General features: G+C 41.9%; 1 protein-coding gene across 1 annotated transcript in view; it reads right to left on the bottom strand.

Moving 5' to 3' along the window:
• The window catches only part of KRIT1 (KRIT1 ankyrin repeat containing), a 28307-nt gene extending 9867 nt beyond the window's left edge, over positions 1-18440 (bottom strand). Inside the window, exons 1-14 of the mRNA XM_056857289.1 lie at positions 18316-18440; positions 16889-17048; positions 15687-15779; positions 12929-13058; positions 11393-11636; positions 11171-11286; positions 10652-10795; positions 9330-9486; positions 8839-8946; positions 7505-7661; positions 6592-6743; positions 5370-5536; positions 1195-1282; positions 264-470 (exon numbers count right to left, since the gene is read on the bottom strand). Coding sequence (XP_056713267.1) covers positions 264-470; positions 1195-1282; positions 5370-5536; positions 6592-6743; positions 7505-7661; positions 8839-8946; positions 9330-9486; positions 10652-10795; positions 11171-11286; positions 11393-11636; positions 12929-13058; positions 15687-15779; positions 16889-17048; positions 18316-18417 — 2025 coding nt within the window. The 5' untranslated portion in view covers positions 18418-18440. The remainder of the gene's footprint in view (positions 1-263; positions 471-1194; positions 1283-5369; positions 5537-6591; positions 6744-7504; positions 7662-8838; positions 8947-9329; positions 9487-10651; positions 10796-11170; positions 11287-11392; positions 11637-12928; positions 13059-15686; positions 15780-16888; positions 17049-18315) is intronic.
• Between the last annotated feature and the right edge of the window lie 2152 nt (positions 18441-20592).

Here is a 20592-nt window from a genome sequence, read left to right as displayed (position 1 = left end):
CTGTACACTATACTTTCCTCAGTTGAAGGATAGGGAATTAAAGTTCTTGAACTTGCCTCCAATATGTGCTTATTGTTATTCCCCCAACCTTTTCTATCAACAGCTTTGTGCTAAAACGTAGAGAAGCTAAAAAGCAATTTTGGATGTTCTGAAAGCAGCATCTTAAAATAGGTAATGCGTGGCAAGCACGTGCCTCTGTTTCATACCGTGCAATCAGGGGCTGTGTTTGCTGCTTAAAATAGCCATAAGGCCAGGGAACGTACCTTGGTTTCCATATTTAGAAGATGCAGTCCTTTGACATTTACGCCCACGTACACTCTGATGACTTTATGATTACTTGAGCTCGCTTTTGTGAATACTTGTCCTGTGAAAAAAGCAGCTCCATACGTTGGGATCTCCCAACAGTTCTGCAAAAACATGCGCTGCAGGTGATGCATCTCTTTGCTCACACCCTCACTAGTACTGAGACTCTGAAAATAACAAGGCGACACATCCACAAAAGAGACAGTGTTAACTCTGTTTGATTCTGTTTCTTTAGGCAGAATAAAATGAGAAGAATACATTTTTAAGGAAGCTACAGTACTGTGTGCTCACTAGAGCTACACGTTAACCAATAGTCAGAAATGAAGAAATGAAGAAGTAAACTGATAAAGCTGAATTTTACAAATCATAAATAATGGCCGGATATCAAATACAAAGGAAAAGATTTTTAAAATTTAGCTTAATGCAGTTATAGTACTTAAAACAGATTGATACTGATACCAGATACAATGGATTGGGTCCAAAACAGCACTTCCGTGAGTGCAAGGATTTCTGCCCACGGAGCATGGTTTTTCTCCCCCCTTTGTGGAGGTCCCCAAACCCTGTACCTGTGGGGTCCCCACTAGCCCAGGAATAGTATGTCAGGGGGCATACTGTACTACTGAAGGGGGGGGAATAGCACTCTGTGAGCAGAAGCCCTTGCACTTGCCGATCTGCTAGTCTGGATCTGACCCATTCTATTTAGAGCCAAAATATATTCGCTTTTAGTGAGGGGGGGAAGATGTAAGATGGCAAGACAACATCAATGGCTAAACAATCACCACTGGGCTCTATTTTGTCTCTGTTGTATTACTGTCAATGTTAACATTTCCAGAAAATAAAGGAGCATTCTTAAGGACAAGGTTTCCACAAAGAGTCGATGGGTGTCCTCACCTTGTACTCATGAAGTATTCTGTTTGTCCAGTGTGGTGCCTTACTTTTTAATTTGGTGACTGGTACTATAGATTTTAAGTTTTCTTCACTGGAAATAACAATCACAAATATTGAACATTTTTATTATATTTTTTAGATATAAAACAAACAATTTTTGCCTCAAGATCCTGGTGTGCAGTGGGAAACCTCACATCTACTGCTGCATGTGATGATCTATCTGGCTGAGCAACTAGTCCTTAAATTAAGCTCTGATTGTTGGGGAATGACAGAATGCCCACAGTCAGTGACAGCTCCAAACACCTGTTTTGTGCATGACTTCAGCTGCTAGAGGTACATTGTTTCCTACAATGCAGCATCCTTACTTTATATATATACACCTCTCATCTTTATCACAATGCACAGCAAACAAGATACAAAACAAAACAATGCAATAAAACGTAACTACAGTTACAAAGGAGCCACGTGGCACAGAGTGGTAAGCTGCAATCCAAGCTCTGCTCACGACCTGAGTTTGATCCCGACGGAAGTTGGTTTAAGGTAGCCGGCTCAAGGTTGACTCAGCCTTCTATCCTTCCAAGGTCGGTCAAATGAGGACCCAGCTTGCTGGGGGTAAAGGGACGATGACTGGGGAAGGCACTGGCAAACCACCCCGTAAACAAAGTCTGCCTAGTAAACGTCAGGATGTGACATCACCCCATGGGTCAGGAATGACCCAGTTTCTTGCACAGGGAACCTTTACCTTACCTTTACTGTTACAAAACAACTAACTAGATCTTCAAATCAGTCAACTTTGTACATAAGGAGCTCTTTTAGGATGATTGTGTCAGAGATTTGCTACATATGAGCAATGGTTATGGTCATAATTTATTTAAAACATTCGTACCCCAACTTTCAGCTTGAACACTTTCAAGGCAGTTAACGAATATGAAATTACTAAACTCAATATAACTGCAACGACCTAAAAATAAAACAACACAATATAATGGCAAAGAAATCGGTTGGTAGAAGACCAGGAAAATAAGCTTTCCTTGACTTGTGACCTGAACAAGAAAGATGCCAAACAAGTGCCTGAGCTAGAGGGTTTACCAGAGCCATGGTGTTACTGATGAAAAGTTCCTTGTCCATGGGTTGCTAGTCACCTAAGCCCTAAATGTAGGGGTACCCAGAGTAGAGTCTTTGAAGATAATCTCAATGAATCGGTAAATTCATATGGGAATAAATTCATATGCACAAAACGCATTGTGGCTTCTCTATGCCATTGCTGATCAAGGTGGTAAAGCCAAATTTTAGATAGTCTTCTGAATATTTAAGTTTTTTCTCAAACTTTTCAGGCCTCCCAAAAGAAAGGCACACCGGAAGGCCAGAATAGCGACCACGCAGCAGTTGCCTTTTAATCTCCCTCCCCATTATCGCCTGTTTTGTTTTCTTCAACCTCCCGGCCTTGTTGTTCCCCCCCCCCTGGGAAGGGGAGGCAAAGCTGCCACAGGAGATCCTAAGAACATAAGAAAAGGCCCAGCTGGATCAGACCAAGGCCCATCGAGTCCAGCCGTCTGTTCACATAGGGGCCAAACCGGGTGCCTCTAGGAAGCCCCCCAAACAAGACTCTATCCTCCCAGAAGCCAGGGAAGGAAAGGAGGAGGAGGAGGAAGAAGGGGGGGAAGAAGAGTAGTCGTCTCCCATCCCCGCCTCCTCCCTCCTGCGATCCCAGCGGCAGGAAGGGAAGGGGCAGACCGGGGAAGGAAGAGGAGGGCGGGGAAGGAACTGCCTGTTTGGCTGTATGGAGGAGGAGGAGGAGGGGCCGCTGCCGCCGGGCTGCGGAGGCTGAGCAGCGGTGGAGGCGCTGGGGCCTTGGACCCAGGGAAGGAGAGGCGGAGAGCCGGGAGACGAGCAGGAGGCCGGCGCACCCGCTGCCCTCAGGAGGTCACACCCAGCTGCTGGAAGGCAAGTAGGAAGGAAAACGTGACCAGCGACGACCCCCCAGAAAACAGGTTGGGAAGCACTGCTTTAGATAGTCTAGTTGCAAACTACAGTATATAGAGCTTTCTAGATCAGAACCAGAACTTTAAATTATGACCGGAAGCCAAAGAAGATATTTAAATTCTCACAAGAAGTGTTTTGATCAGAATAGTCCGCTAGATTTCCTGACGTTTCAAGTACAGTGGACTACTGATGGAATGGAGCGACTACTATAAAAATATAACATGGTTCATATTACAGCTGCAATCTTACACTCACAATCAACAGGACTTGCTTCCAGGTGTAAACATATTCAGAAGTCCAGAGGTTTTTTTTTTTTAAAAGTTCTGTTCCTAACACCAAATCCCTGCTTTTTTATTTCACTCCAGCTGGGGCAGTGATCTACAAACACATAAAACAAAGCATGGCATGCACAGGAAGCACAGCCAGAAGAGCTAGCCAATAGTACCTATTTTCTAATGGATGGCTGGTGATAAACACAGCATGTGAAAGAAGGGTCATTTGGGAGCAGAATTCTGTCTCTTGATGGAAATTGAACAAGGAAAGCATGTTGAGACAATGTGTGTTAACTGCACTACCTGACAAATGGTAGCTAGATCTGTAACGATATGTTCAATTAAGCACACATTTTATTCTATGTCATATGACTGACCCAATTGATTTACTTTCATTAACAAAATAGACGTTGCCCTTTAACTTTTACAAAATAGTTGTTACATGTACAACTTTTTACCTCCAGGCAAATATGGTCAAAAACAACCAAGGGAACAGGGGAGCAGAAAGGATAAAGTACTACAGAAAACCCATAGCAAAACTTTCAAAATAAATATTAATATTAAATGAATGTCATCAAAAGTGTAAAGACATCTGTCCCTTGCAGAAAATGGGGGAAAGCCCCCAAACCCAACTCTCCCTCATTTTTTGCAGCCTCCCACAGATCATATTGATAAATATATTTTGAAACATTGGTTGTATAATTATGTTAGAAACTCAGTGTGGTATAATAGTGTTGTACTATGCTTGGGGAGATCAGATTCAAAAGCCCTACTCACCATGAAAATCACTGGGTGACCATGAGCCAGTTATCTCTCAGACTAACCTACCTCACAGGGTTGCTGTGAGGATAAAATGGAGGATAAGAGGACTGTGTATATCATCTTGAGCTTCCTAGAGGACAGATCGGACAAAAATGCATCAAGCAAATTGTGTGTATGTAAAGCGCCGTCAAGTCACAGCTGACTTATGGCGACCCCATAGGGTTTTCAAGGCAAGAGACATTCAGAGTTGGTTTGCCATTGCCTTCCTCCGTGTGGGCTGAGAGAACTGTGACTGGCCCAAGGTCACCCAGCAGGCTTCACGTGGAGGAGTGGTGAATTGAACCCGATTCTCCAGATTACAGAGTCCCGCCGCTCTTAACCACTACACTACACTGGCTCTCTATCAAGCAAATGACATACACTTTTATGCACTTAATATATTTTTAGCCGACTGTTTTCCTGTAAAGGACGCAAGGCCAACTAGCACTGCCTCCATCTTGACTGGGTAGCTCTCCCTCAGCCACCTAAAGCAGAGAAGGATGCTTCAACAGGCTTAGATGACACCCTACTTTATTAACTTTGGATGACCTTATTCAGTGGTCCTACATAGATATCAAAAGGCATAGAGGATAAAACTACCCCCTAGAGAACACCAGATTAAAACCCCTTGCCACTAATTCTGAGAAAATGAAATCACATCCTTCGGAACATGGTCTCCTAAGAAAGATTTAAATTATTTAAACACTTCCCCCTGTTCTTTACACCATACTCCAAGCTCCGTAATAGAATCAGCGATCAACTGTTTCAAAAGGCAGCTGAGCAATCCTGCAAAATTTGTAAAGAGGCATTCCCCTTATCAACCTGCACCTGCAGTTTGTTCCAATCTGGTCCTGAAGCAAGACCGCAAAGGCTTGAAGAGTCATCCAGGAAACCCTAGAACCAATAAGAATGTTCCTTACCTGTGAATTCTGAATTGGGTTTTTTTTCCCTGGCAGGTGGCCCTCTTCATTTCTATTGAATTATTTAGTTTAAGAGGCACTTGCAGGTCCCAATTCACCAGTTGAAGACAGACGTTCTAAAGGAACTCATATACTCATTCAGAATGTTCCCCCCCCCCCATGAATAATATAACTGAAATAAAATAGTAGCAAACTCACTCACTTCAGGAAACCCTGTTTGTGTTTTTTACTTTCATAATTTCCATAGACTATTTGCAGCAGAAGACTTGCAAGGGTTATCAGCTTGGCATCAGGTGAGGTGTAGAAACCTTTCAGCAAATTGTACCTGGCCTCATCAAACAGGATAAGGATAGCCAGTGGATCCTCAATCTAGAGCATAATAAACAAGCAAGCCAATCAATAAACTTACTGAGCAAGAATAATTGTAGTATCAGTAACTGTATACGCATAAAAGATGAGTTGCTAAGGTCTAGCCACATCTTTGTTTTTCCCAAGAAAGGCCATATCTGAAACACCAAGTTGGTTGAAGGCACTGCATACTACAGGTTATACCTCAGCAGCCATCTGTAAACATGGATGTTAACACCCTAAGCTGTGAACCTGCTCCTTTAGGGAAGTGCAATCCATTCCAAAACAGGCTGATGCCTCACCCAAGTAGCAGCTTCAGTTTAACTTAATGAACTGTTAAGTTAAACTTAAGAGCACTAGGTAGAATAGCTATAGTTAAAATGAATATCCTGCCAAGATTAAACTTTCTATTCCAGACGTTACCCATCAAAATTGCAGATGAAATACTAACATCCTGGCAACGAAAAATCAATAGATTTGTTTGGGACAAGAAACGCCCCCGAATAAAATTTAAAATTATGACGGACGAAAAGAAAAGAGGGGGAATGGCACTTCCAAACCTAATTATGTATCACCGAGCGGCAACATTGGTATGGATCAAAGACTGGATCATGCAGATTAATGAAAGAAGTACTAAACTGGAACTTGCAGGACTGCAATATGGAGTACACTATCTGCTTTGGGGGAAAAACTGGAAGAAAAACCTAGAAGAAATTAAGGGTCATCCAACTGTAGAAAACATGGTGACTACCTGGCAGAAACTTAAACCAAGATTGAGTTCCAGGGCTTACCAATAGAACACAGGGTTTGCCTGCAGTGTGTCAAACGATTAATCCCTGGCATCTTCAGTTAAAAAGGTTAGCAAGTGTTGGGAAAGGCCATCCTTTCCCTGAGACTGGCCACTGCCAGTTAGAATCAATATTAAGCTAAATGGACCTATGGGTCCATATGCTCTTCATGCAGGCCTATAGCATTTCTGCTTTATAAGATGGCTGCTCTCCTTCTGGAGAGATCACTCAATTAGGAAGACTGGTTTTGAACCTGTATATGATATAGTAGAACATGCAAGGGCCAACCTTTTTTTCAACCACCAGAGGAAGTCTCACATCCCTCCTCAAGAAAAGCTGGGGGGTTTCCCTTTGAGGGTCCAAATTTGTCAGTTCAGTGAGTATTTCAGGCCAGTCATGGACATGCTGCAAAGGTTTGTGATATGGCTTCAACTGGAGACCTGTACAACAGATGCAAACCATGTAAGTACAGATCACGTATATGTGAACACTATACTGTTTAATGTAAAGGCTATTTTTTAAAGCCCAAACCATTTTATAAATATGAATTTAATGACAGCTAATTCAATCTATATTGCATTTTCAACAATTCTACCAGCATTCTCATATACTATTGTTTATGTAAGTGTCCTTGAAAAATGCAATCAGCTTTATTGTAGAAAATCACTGCCTTTAAACACACACTAAAAAGTCAATAAGGAAGTAGTATCTTTTGAAAAGCCATGCAATATTCATTAGGTCCACGATAACACAAAGTTCAAAGCGGCTTCACAGCCAAAGAAAAACCATCAGTGGTATACTAAACAGGGATCTTGTGATATTTTATAGGCTAATACGTTTTTAATGTAGCATAAGCTTTCATGGAGCCTTCTTCAAGTGTCCACAGAAGGCAATGCAAGACTTATTTTAACTATGTTTTAGTATTTTGTGTATGTTTAAAATTATTTAGATCTAAATCTTAAATACTTTGCTTTGGAGAAAGTAGTAGTGACTGCATAGAAATTTCCAATACTTCTTTCTCCCCAAAGTTGCTACCACCTACATAAAACTAATTCCAGTTCAGGTCTTAGTGAGTGTACAAGTCAACAAGGATTTAAACCCACATCTTTTCCTTTCATTATTAATATTTTACGGCTTTTGGCACAGGACAACTGCCACAAAAAGGGTATATTATATAGTCCCTTAAGTGTTTATTACTTACTAAGGTTTTCAGAACAGATCCAGATTGTGAAGTACTGCTGTGTTTCTGGAGAAAGATGCATTCCTTCCATTATCTGTTGCACTGTAGAGTTGTTTCCATGTTTCAGCTCAACAGAGCGGTATGATCCATCCATTCGATAAATTCGCACCTTCTCATACTATAGGATATATTGAAAACATAAGTGGACAAACTTTGGCTGACTACAAAAGTGCTGTCTCTTAGCACTGTATGGAAGAAGAAGAGTTGGTTTTTATACCTCACTTTTCTCTACCTTTTAAGAAGTCTCAAAGCAGCTTACAATCGCCTTCCCTCCCCCTCCCCACAACAAAACACCTTGTGAGGTAGGTGAAGCTGAGAGAGCTCAGAGAGAACTGTGACTGGCCCAAGATCACCCAGCAGGCTTTATGTGGAGGAGTGGGGAATCAAATCCAGTTTCCAGATTAGAGTCCACTGCTCTCAACCACACCACCACGCTGGCTCTCAATATGGATGACAAACAAGCTTCAAAAGGGAAAGAATTCCACAGGTATAGCACCTCCGCAAGAAGCCCCCATCTCTTGTCACCCACCTCACCTCAGTGGTTAAGGGGCCAATAGCACTTACGATGTGGCCCTTCACTGGAGGACTCAACAGGATGGGAGGGGGTCCTTCAGGTATCCAAGCCATTAGGGCCTTAAAGGAAAGTCCCAGCACTCCGAACTGAGCCCAGTAACAGACGGGCACTCAATGCAAATCTTTTAGCACATTGGTGACATAATCTGTATCCTACCTCTGTCAGCAACCTGGCCACCACATTCTGAACTAATTTAAGTTCCTGCACAGTCGTCAAAAGGCATTCCCCCTACAAACCTTGGGAGAGACACAGTCTTGCCTCTTACAGTGCAATCCTACACACACTTTCCTGACAGCATGCCCCACTGAATAGACCTGAGTAGGACTCTGAGTAGACCTGCTTAAGAAGGCACTGTTAGAGAGCCATGTTAAGTTGAATCTACTCAGGTGAGGTTAGCTCTCAGGAAAGTGTTCTTAAAACTGCACTACTCCCGGAGCCTTGTGGAAGAGTCGTTCAAGAAAGTCCCATGTAAATAAAGAAACATAATCAAGCAGCATGCTGAACTGAAATTTGTATACTGTTTCCAGTTGTACTACCAGATATTATCTTAAAGGCAAAATTAATGTTTAAGATGGAAATGATAAAATCCTAATAGATATCACGATGCACTTATATTTTAGTTATTCGCTCACGGAATCAGGTACTCGAATTCTGGTCACTACACACAAGACTAGTGCTTATAAACAAATGATCAATAAATGTTCAAAAGGGTAATGCATACTGGTTTATTTATGGCTTCTTTAAGCAAGTTAGCTGTTTTTTCCCATTCATTTTGTTTGTTCTCTTCGCAGATGTTCAACGGCATTCTTCCTTGTTGATCTGTAATATGCTATAAACAGAAATATGAAATATTACAAATACAGCTTTCTAAAGATAAGAACCCCTGTAAGCGCTGGAGCACATACCATTCTTCTTTTGGGCTAGCAGTCGCCTTGCATTGGCATGATTCTGCTTGTGCTCTGTGTTTCCCAACTCCAACACATGGAATTGGTCAGCTCTGTGTGCAAGTGTATCATTTGCAACCTACATGGTCAGAGTACTGACCCGGTACCAGGTTCTTATGGTTCAGAATAGCCAACGGCAGGCCGAAAACAGAAAAGTACTTCCTGTTTTGCTACCTGTTTTTTGTATTTTCACTGTTTTAAGCTTTACAGTTGGCAAAGCAGTGTTCAAAGGCAGAACGAGAAACTAGGAATGAGAAATTAATCTTACTCTGTCAATTTCTGGATGACCTAGGAGAATCTGAACAATATCAGCATGCCCTCCCCCAGCAGCAAAATGAAGAGGCGAGCTAAGCTGTCCGTTCAGCAAGTTGGGATTGCATTTGCCTTTCTCTAACAGCATCCGAGTGGCTTCAGCTTTTCCGTACCTACACAGAGAGTAAACATGAGTGGTGTCAAAAACAAAGAGAAGATTCCACATGCGATGCAAAGAACAGATGTTTCTTGTGAGTAATTTTAGGTCGGGTGAGCTAAATACCCTCCTAGAATAACATCATACACTTCCCAAATTTACACTCTGTAGATTGTACTGATTTAATCTATGCAATCCACTCTGAGTCCCAGTGAGAAAGGCGGACTCTAAATAATGTAAATAAATAAATAAATAAATATTATGTTTGCAATTTACTGAGGAGATTGTGTGTGTCACTGCTGTATAGATAAGGGGGAAAACAACCATTCTAATTCCATGTAATTTTTCAATATTTTTGAATTTTTTCCTAGTACTTTCCTCAAAACTTTCAAATATCATTTCCAAGGATAATATCGTGAGAGCCATGTAGCTTTTCATAACAACTCTGCAAATGCCAGGCTGCTTGTCACTGAATTCTGGGCTAAGTTTCTGCAACTAAAATGTAATAATGATTAGAAAGGAGCGAGATGCCATCATTATGATACAGTGTGTGTGTGTTCATGAGTAGGAAGGATCTGTATCTTGCACAGAACCCCCAAAGGGGTTGTGATATATAACACTGCAAGTCCCCACTTGGGCCCTATCAGTGGAGGCCAGGACACTTGTGGTCAGGAGCATACGATGAATTTTGCCCCCACTGCAAGATTCTCCTTAGATTCAGAGCTTAAGTATTCTACATAGAAGTGAATGGAAGAAAAGGAAAGAGTGGAAGCTAAAACTGCTTCATGTGATCCTAGTCCCTGGAGCTGCCTTCCTCCTACTATGCCTTAGAGCAGGGGTGTTGAACTCCATTGTTACGAGGACCGGATATGACATAAATGTCACTTCATTGGGCTGGGCCATGCCTTGCCAGCCCAGATTGAGTGGGAGGTGGCTGCCTCGGCTGGCTCGCAGGCCGGATAAGAGCTCTCCAGGGGCCAGATCTGGCCCTCAGGCCTTATGTTTGACACCCCTTCCCTAGAGTGTACCAGTATACTTTGTCCTGTAGATCTCAATGGAATTAAGCTAGCCCTCTACTGCAGAGCCATAATCCTTTATCTGCATAGACCATTCTGATTCTTGGCCGTTGCAAACAGATAGATGCCATTATATTTTTCATTTGGAAAGAGTGTTCTGCTTACCAGCATGCATAATGGATAGGTGCCCAGTGGTCATTGTCCAACTGGTTTACTGAAAGGTTTTCATCTAGAAGTTGGCTCAACAACTCCGTGTCTCCTTCACAAGCACTACGGTGAAGAGGAAAGTCATCAACCCACTGCCTTTCCCTAGAAGAAAAAAAAAATGAAAAGATGCAGTATGTTGGCCGTGTTGAGCATCTGTGACGTTCAAATCAACTGATAATTCACTAATGAGATTTTATTAATACACATAAGGCAGTCATTGAGCTAGATGTTTTCCCATTCATGCACTGTAACAAATAGCACTTTAAGGTGATATTGCAAGTAGGGTATTGGTAGGGTATTTCACTTTAAGAACCAACACACATTGAGGGAGAAGTTAAAAAGAACCTGAGCTATGATCATAGCTGCTCTTTCCCCCCCCCCCCACCCATCTAAGACAGATTACAGAGTTTGGTCCTCAGAGACCAACTGGAAGAAAGTCTTTTTATGAACACAAAATGAAAAAAAGTGACACAATACTTGTCCTCCATGACACTGCTCATGCTGCGCTGCCACTTTTCACACTTTGGAATCTGTATTTTTGAGTAGTCTGGAGCCCCAAGTCCAAAGTACGGATTTATAACCACTTTATCAACCTGGAAACACCATGTAATAAAAAAAAAGATTCAAAATATACGCTTTAACATTAAAATCTAACACGGATACAAAAGCTTTCCTGAAATTGTAATTCTGTCATCCTACCCGATTGGTATACTGAAGATCTGACCCAAACAAAGGGTTGTAGATACACATGTCTGCTTTCTCAAGAGCCAGCATTTTACTCTTGATTTCTAATGCAGTGTATCCCATGTGAAGTAAGCTTTCCGCTTGCCCAGGTTCAACAGCATATGCAGGGTTTGTAACATTTGTTTTAATTCGCTCTAGGGGAGATGGTCTGAATAAAGCTGGGATAGAATGTGACTGTGAATGCCGTTCTTCTAGCCACCTGTGGAACAGATTGGATAAGCCTCATTAGCAATGATTCATATAACTGCAGATTAATCTGTACTAACTGTGTACCTGAGTAAATAAAGATAGTCCCCTGGGCAAGCACCGGGTCATTACTGACCCACGGGGTGACGTCACATCCTGATGTTTACTAGGCAGACTATGTTTGCGGGGTAGTTTGCTGTTGCCTTCCCCAGTCATCTACACTTTACCCCCAGCAAGCTGGGTACTGATTTTACCGACCTCGGAAGGATGGAAGGCTGAGTCAACCTTGAGCCGGCTACCTGAAACAGACTTCTGTCAGGATTAAACTCTGGTCATGAGAACAGCTTTGACTACAGTACTGCACCTTACCACTCTGCGCCACGGGGCTCTTTTACTTGAGTAAATGGCATTATACTAATCCTGCACAAAGACACACTTTGTGGCCCTCATCCCGTTGAAGATAGTCACCACTAAACCTACATTCCTCTACATAACTTGTGAGTAATACCAACTGAAACGGAATGGCCGTGCACTCATTTGCAACCCTTCTTTTTGTCTGATGTGGAAGCAGACCTCCCGTGAACTGTACTTTCCCCGGCACTAGATTCTTTCTGGCTGACTGAAAGACGCTGGCTTTGCATGGTCAGAAGCCTCCGGTGGCAGATGGTTTGCCCTTCACTGTCCTGGTTGGACAGAATCAGAGAGCAAAGGAATGTGCAAAAACAGCTAATAGCCAATGCACTATCACAGAGAGACTCAGACTTAGGCATTGTCAAGGCAACCGGAACAGATGTACTGGATGCAATTCAGCTGACGGAAGGGGGAAAAAATTCAGCTGACGGAAGGACTTTCACTACCATTTCACAGGCCTACAAAATAGGTTCTGATTCATGCTATGACTCAGCATGAGTTTTCCATCACTGTTGCTTTGGTCGACATTGTATTTATTTATAAGTAACTTATTTATAAGTTAAAGCCCTCCATAAAAATAACATATCATTAAATAACAAAATAATCTATAACAATAAAAAGTTTTCTCACTGCTCAAACATTAACAAATGCATTGGGGCATACGTTTCCATAAGCAAGCATGCACGGAGTTGGGCTATGCGCCATAATACATCTGTTAAGTCTTTAAGGCTAAGCCCAACAAAGTCAATGGGCTTTGTTCAGGACTATGAAAATGACTTGGACTATTATTTTAAGGCAAAAAAAAAAAAAAGAACAGGAAAATATTATCTAATTCTTGACGGTTAGCTTTACTGATAACTGTATTTTTCACACATAAGTAGGTCTGTTTCTTACTTATCCAAGTGAATTAACATTCTAGCTGTAAGTGTAGCAAAGTGAGTGCTTGATTCACTGCAGACTCTCATAATATCCTGTAAGCAGTAGAAAACTGGACATCCAGGACTGTATGCATATTTTGTGTTATCTATAAAGGAAACATGAATTAAAATGTGATTTTAATATCTATAACGTCTTTTTACTCCATGATACTATTTTAACCTTATAGGACTAGAACAGAAAAATGAAATGTTGTAAGCACATTTTCTCCAGAAGTTTTCCTTTAAGATTGCCCATTGACTGTATAGGCATCTCCTTCTCCCATCATGCAACCTAGAATACTTTGCACATGGCAAATTTTCCTTCCAAAGGCCATATTAATTGTTATTGTGATGCTTGTGTGTAAAGCAGTCGTGTAAGTGTATTGGATATAGCTTGTGATTTAATACACGAGAAGGCACTCAACTCTCCTTTAAGACAATGGCAACTGCACTAATATTTGAGCCTTAGCTTGCCCCCACCCCCAACCAGCACATGGAGCTTGACTGGAGCTTAATCAAACTACGTTCAATTGGTTGTGATGCCTGAATACAAGAACTCCCTGTGCACAGAAAACTAGATTTCAGACTAGACAGCTTGCATCTCAGTGAGAAAGGTGGACTATAAACAAAGTAAATAAATTCTAGCCTGGCATTGACTTTGACATGCTAGTTTTCTGTGTATAGGAATCTTCTAGCAGAAGAGCATTTCATCACATGAACCTCTGCTGCATTTTGAAATGTCATCTGCTCTATGACAGAACTAGGCCCTAGAGACACTGCACCTTCAACCTCACCACGTACAGACCCTGATATCCAATTGAACTTTTCACTTCACAGATCCCCAGCCCTAGATTTTACCCTTTATTCTACACTCCTACTCTTCTGGTTTTAATGATTGCATTTGGCGAAAACGTAAAGATGAGGCTGAATTTGTTTACGTTCGGTATTTCAAGTTCATGTTGTCACCCTTCCTATCTTCCATGACAAGAACCGTTTTATCACACTATACACCAGTCCTTGGGAGCTCTTCTCCATTTCTGATGCTCTAATGCCTGGGTACCCACCCTTGGCGTGTGTGTCAAACAGAGGCATACCAGGCCATTGCGCTCAGCACACAAGGACAGTTCTCTGCACAAGATACTGAGGCATACCCCTAAGGTGCTGGCAGTACTGTTGTGGCGAGAAGCATGGGAAAAGGCAATGGGAATGGCATATGCAGGTCATCTCCTCCTGGGACCCCTGGGTAGGGTTGCCTGCTCTGGGTTGGGAAATACTGGAGATTTTGAGGGTGGAGCCAGAGGAGGGCAGAGTTTGGAGAGGGGAGGGACTTCAATGGGGTATAATGCCATATAGAGTCCACCTTCTAAAGCTGCCGTTTTCTCCAGGTGAACTGATCTTTGTCACCTGGAGATCAGCTGTAATCCCAGGAGATTGCAAGCCATCACCTGGAGGTTGGCAACCCTACCCCCGCAGCTGCCAGCCAGGTCCAAGGTGAGCCTGAGATGCAAGGAATGCCACTGGGGCCTGGCTTGCTCCCACTATGCCGAGCCAAGCATAATCCCTTCTCCTCTCACTTTTGTTTACCAGTACACCAACATCTTCATAGGCAGACACTGTTGTTTTGGCACTAAGGCAAAAACTGTTGCTTACTCTTCTACTTCTTCATTTCTTACAGCTTAAATTTAAGTTGTCACAACATTTTCATCCTCCTTCTCCCCACCTCTGAAGAGAGTCCATTCCAGAATATATTTACAAGAGCCAGCGTGGTGAAGTGGTTAAGAGAGGTGGTTTGGAGCGGTGGCCTCTGATCTGGAGAACCAAGTTTGATTCCCCACTCCTCCACATGAGTGGCGGACCCTAATCTGGTGAACTGGATTTGTTTCCCCACTCTCACACATGAAGTCAGTTTAGGCTAGTCACACTCTCTCAGCCCCACCTACCTCACAGGGTGTCTGTTGTGGGGAGGGAAAGGGAAGGTGATTGAAAGCCAGTTTGAGTCTTCCTTAAGAGATAGAGAAAGTCAGCATACAAAAACCAACTCTTCTTCCAAGAATAGCCCCCACTTAACTGTCTGGATGTGGAATTAGGACTGCAAGATCCACACACATGTCGCCGGCTATCCAGCAACAAACTGCCTGGCAGGGTAGGACAAGCCCTTGGGGCCAGCCGCAAGGCTCACCTGGGTGGAGCAGGGTGGGTCAAGGGGCAGGAGAGTGCTAAGGAAAGCATCTGCAATGGGTTAGCCTTTGCAGTCTGCCCCAAGGAAGCTCAAAAGGTGTGGAACAGTGAGCAACCCTGGATGGGAGAACAACGGCTCTCTGGGCCCAGGTGGGTTAAGGTCAGGTGTGGCTGTGGACAGCAGGGGACAGAGGAGGGTGGAGATTAGCTCAAGCATCAGGTGCTAACCTGAGGCTATAAGAAGGGAGGAAGCGGAAATGGGAGGGGGCCAGCTGGGAAAGAAGGGGAAGAAAGAGACAAATTGCAGTGTTGTGGTTCTCCTGAGTATTGCACTGTAACCCTGAGATGGGTGAAGTAAACCACACCTTTAGGTACATGGACAGGCTAATAAAGTAACCTGCATAAGGAAATAGTGACTGGGCTGGTGACTGCAAGACCCCATCAACGCCACATATGATGTTCCCCTGCCCTCAGAGGGCACCACAGCAAGGGAAACTATAAGGGAAACCACGCCGACTTCTTCTAAATACATAAAACTTCAACATTTAAAATTTTACCTTTTACAACTGTGGGTACTACAAAAAGTGACGCATCTTTGCCTGTCTTCTCTCCATCAAGAGGAAACTTCTTCATAACCATGACTCTTTTTCCTGGATAACAATAATTAAAAAGTACATACAATTAAGCAGAAGAAGCATCTGCCTCCATTGCCAAAACACAACATACTGAAAACTAAGTGGATGCTTAAGCTCATGTTTTAAATACTCTTAGCAAGAGTTTAAAGGTAAGCTGGGTGCATCAAGAGAGAACTTCTTGTCTGACATTTCTCACTACCATTCTCTGCTTTTTTTTTTTTACAGTAGATTCCATTTCCACTGCTCTGCTTCTGATTTGGCCATTTCAGCAGCAACAGAAGAACAGCCAGAACTCTGCAACACTAATACTCTCTTCACGTTCTGAAACAAGCAAACATTTATGTTCTAGCAAGCAGTCAATAAGGAGCCCCGTGGCAGTACTGCAGTCCAAACTCTGCTCATGACCTGAGTTCAATCCCGACGGAAATCGGTTTCAGGTAGCCGGCTCAAGGTGGACTCAGCCTTCCATCCTTCTAAGGTGGATAAAAGGAGTACCCAGCTCACTGGGGATAAATGGAAGATGACTGGGGAAGGCACTGGAAAACCACCCCGCAAAGTCTGCCTAGGAAACATCGGGATGTAATGTCACCTCAAGGGTCAGGAATGACCCGGTGCTTGCACAGGGGACCTTTACTTTTACCTTTAAGCAGACAATGGATCAGGGATTGTTTTATTCAGCCAGGTATTTTATGTTGCTGCTGCTATGTAACTCTGAAGTTTTACTTATTTACTTTATTTATGCCCTGCCTTTCTCCACAATGGGGACCCAAAGAAGCTTGCATCATCTCCTCCATTTTATCCTCACAACACCCCTGTGAGGTAGGTTAGGCTAAGAGGGTATGACTGGCCCAAGGTCACCTAGCAAGCTTCCACAGCAAAGTGTGGATTTGAATCTGGACTCCCAGATCCTAGCCTGGGACTCTAACCACTACACCACAGTGGCTCAAACTGGTTGGTTTAAATTGATTTATGCATTTTACTCTGACAACTTGGTTAGTCACCCTGAGGCCACTGCCTATAAGACAGGATATAAATACATAAAATAAATAAATTATTTGGCTTGGCTTTTTTAAAAAAAAGGTATTCTGCTTTACAGAGAAAAACAACAGATCAAGTGTTATTACCTTTGATACCTTGATTTCCTGGTGAAATGGGTTTGGTGGTCTCTAGTATATAATCCAAGATGCTTTGTGTTACATCACTGCCTCCTGGAAGCTTAGTTTCCAACAACATTTTCCTTCTTTTCTTCTTATGTCCTTCAATAGGAACTTCAAGCAACAAAATCTTGTAACAACCAAATTGAACACTAGTTAAACATGACGGACCAGGTGTGCATTCAGAGAAGAATAACATCACAACCCTTGCACTTGGAGGACACACAAGCACTTAGGCATACCAATGGGGGTTACCGCACTTGTATTCCCAGCGATGTATTAAGAGTTTGAAAACGTTATAAAAAATACTGTTCGCACTTTGTTTGGCCCCTTTAGCTATGAAGACGTTTTCCAACCATGTATAAGCCGTGGTATCCAAAAACCCCTTTAAAGCAATGTTTTTTATAACATTTTCAAACTCTTAATACATCGCTGGGAATACAAAGTGTAGTAACCCCAATGTTAGAAAACTTGATTTTACTTTGCAAGCAATGTTACATTGTTGTCAAAGCAATTATTGCCACTCAGCAACCTCTCAGAAACAGCAGGGGGGGGGGGTAAAGTGGGGCGGGGCCTGTAATGGCAGGGGAGGAGAAAGAACTGGAAACTGCTGCACTCACTTTCAAAGACAAAGTGCCCTTAAGTCTTCGGTGGCATACAAGCCAGTTATTTTACTTTTATAGGGGTATAAAAGAAACTTTAAACACTCGGTTTCTTATGTGTATACCTTTCCTACTGGCAACACTGTCCTCAATGTGACATTGTCACAAGACAATTCCACTCATTACACATTCTTCGACAGAGATACTAGGCTGTACTGTTCCATGAATGCCACATTTTCACTATGTTCTGATAAGCCTTTACTGTCAACAACCTGCTTATAAAAGACTTAGCTAAATATTCAGTGAATGCACAGAGATAAAGCAGAATCCTAGAGATATTATCATCGCATACATCCTGTTATAGAATGACTATGAAGGTTGTTTTGTAAATGCATCAATTTTCTGCTTAATATTCCGAGTAACTTCACCAAGAATTTACTGTCTTGGCAATGATCGATGCAAGGGTTGTTCTTACTGTTTTAAGTCTGGCCTGAGAGATGAGCAGTGCTGAGGTCCAGCTGCATTGTATCTCCTGAAACTATTCAAAATTATTTAGGAATAACTTGGATGAGAGGCGTAGAGAGCAGAAGGAAACATGTGACAAGTAGGGACAGGGCTCCTGAAGAACTATTTCGTATACAAAAGCGATATCCCTATAGGGTACCTCCTGATTTTCCAGTCACACTTGATTATACCACAGGTGTATCTATGACAAGAATACCATTTTCACTGAATCTGCACCTCTGCTGCCTACGGTTATACAACATGACTCCATTTAATGCAATCTCTACCCACCTCATATGATTTGGCCCGATATTCACGAGAATTCAGACTTGCAGTATTTTTGGGGCGAATAACAGCTACATAAGCATCAGTAATAATCTCTGGATTTCCCATGACTTATTACTCCTTTGTTACTGAAAAGAATAAAGATAAAACAAAAATTAAATGAACAAAAACCAAATCCATAAAAAACACATTTGTTACGTTTTCATTCTCTAAGAGGAACTGTAATTCTCTCTTTCCCTCCATTTTTTGCTTTTCTGTATTCAGAAATCAAATTTGTCTTTGTGCTTTGACTACTTAATTAGCTTCTAAAAATTTAAATTTATATATATATAAATACATATAAATACATATATATATTTATTTATATTTATATATATATAAATACATATGTATTTATATATATATAAATACAATAATACATTAAAAAACAACCTTTTTAACAAACAAACATCGACCAGTACTTATAAAACCTATAAAACATATAACTTTCTAAATAATCACTCTCTTTATGAACCACCACCAACAGAATCTCAACTTTTAAGAGTGTTCTCCATCCTGGATATAGTGGGATTCCATATTCTATCCAAATCCTCTATATTTTTGTTATTTTGATAGTAAGTTAATTTAATCAACACATAGATCTCTCTTACTTTGTCAAACCAACTATTTAAGCTTGGAGAGTTCACTCCTTTCCAGCATCTGGCAAAATTTATTCTTGCTAATGTTACCATATGGAGGAATACATCAAGAAGTTTCTTATTTATAGTTGGTAAACAGTTTAACAAGATTATTTCTGGATTCATGGGTATTTCTATTTCCAAACCTTTAGATATTATATTTATCACATTTTTCCAATAAACTGTAACTCTAGTATACTCCCACCACATATGGTAAAAATCTGCCTTATCCCTCTTACAAAACCAACATTTATTTGCGTCTTCCTTTAAGTTCGACATTTTCTGTATACTGATAGGGGATAGATGCCACATATATACCATTTTATATAGATTCTCTCTGATCGATAAACTTATTGTGAAATTTAAACCTTTTGGGAATATAAATTCCCATTTGTCATAATCCAACACATAGCCAAGCTTCTTATTCCACTTCTCTTGATGTTTATTTATTGTTGTTCTGCTTTTTTTTGTAATAAAATGGTGAAAATCTTACTCATAGATAGTTTACCTGAGACTACCAATTTTTCAAACTCGTTGAACGATCGTAGTGCTAACTTACCCTTTTTGACTAATGTGTTTATATGTTCTTAATTTGAAGGTATTTGAAGAGTGTCATTCCAGTCCCAGAACACTTGTGCTAGTCCTAGGGGAGGTCAATCCACTTGTGGGGTTGTCAATCCAGCCCCAGAACACTTGTGCTAGTCCCAGGGGCTGTCAATCCACTTGGGGGGGGGCTGTCATTCCAGCCCCGGAACACTTGTGCTAATCCCAGGGGCTGTCAATCCACTTGTCGGGCTGTCATTCCAGCCCCAGAGTAGTGTATTTGGGTTTAGAGACCTTGCTGGAAAATCCATTCCATATTTAATTTTCAACTCTTTTTGTGCTGTAATGTGTTTCAATGGAGCCAATGCAAGTCTATGGACACTCCAGGCTCCTATTATCTTAAATGGGCTGTGCAGCTTCTCCCATTATTTCTAATGGGCTAGCTGCTAGCCTGTCATTCGTTACTCCCAAGGAAATTTAAGAAAGATGTAGACAAGCTGGACCGTGTCCAGAGGAGGGCAACAAAGATGGCGAGGGGTCTGGAGACCAAGTCCTATGAGGAAAGGTTGAAAGAGCTGGGTATGTTTCACCTGAAGAGGAGAAGACTGAGAGGGGTCACAATAACCATCTTCAAGTACTTGAAAGGCTGTCATATAGAGGATGGTGGCGAGTTGTTTTCTGTTGCCCCAGAACCAACGGGTTAAAATGAAACCAGAAGTTTCCATCTAGACATTAGGAAGAGTTTTCTAACAGTTAGAGCGGTTCCTCAGTGGAACAGGCTTCCTCGGGAGGTGGCAAGTGCTCCTTCCCTGGAGGTTTTTAAGCAGAGACTAGATGGCCATCTGTCAGCAATGCTGATTCTATGAATTTAGGCAGTTCATGAGAGGGGGGGCATCTTGGCCATCTTCTGGGCATGGAGTAGGGGGTCACTGTGTGTGTGTGTGGGAGGTAATTGCGAATTTCCTGCATTGTGCAGGGGGTTGGACTAGATGACCCTGGTGGTCCCTCCCAAACCTATGCTTCCATGATTCCATGAAATTGCAACTCGCGACTGCAGCTCGAG

The sequence above is a fragment of the Euleptes europaea genome, chromosome 11, assembly GCF_029931775.1.
Source record: "Euleptes europaea isolate rEulEur1 chromosome 11, rEulEur1.hap1, whole genome shotgun sequence".
NCBI classification, from domain to species: Eukaryota; Metazoa; Chordata; class Lepidosauria; order Squamata; family Sphaerodactylidae; genus Euleptes; species Euleptes europaea.
This window is presented reverse-complemented; position numbering and strand designations above follow the sequence as displayed.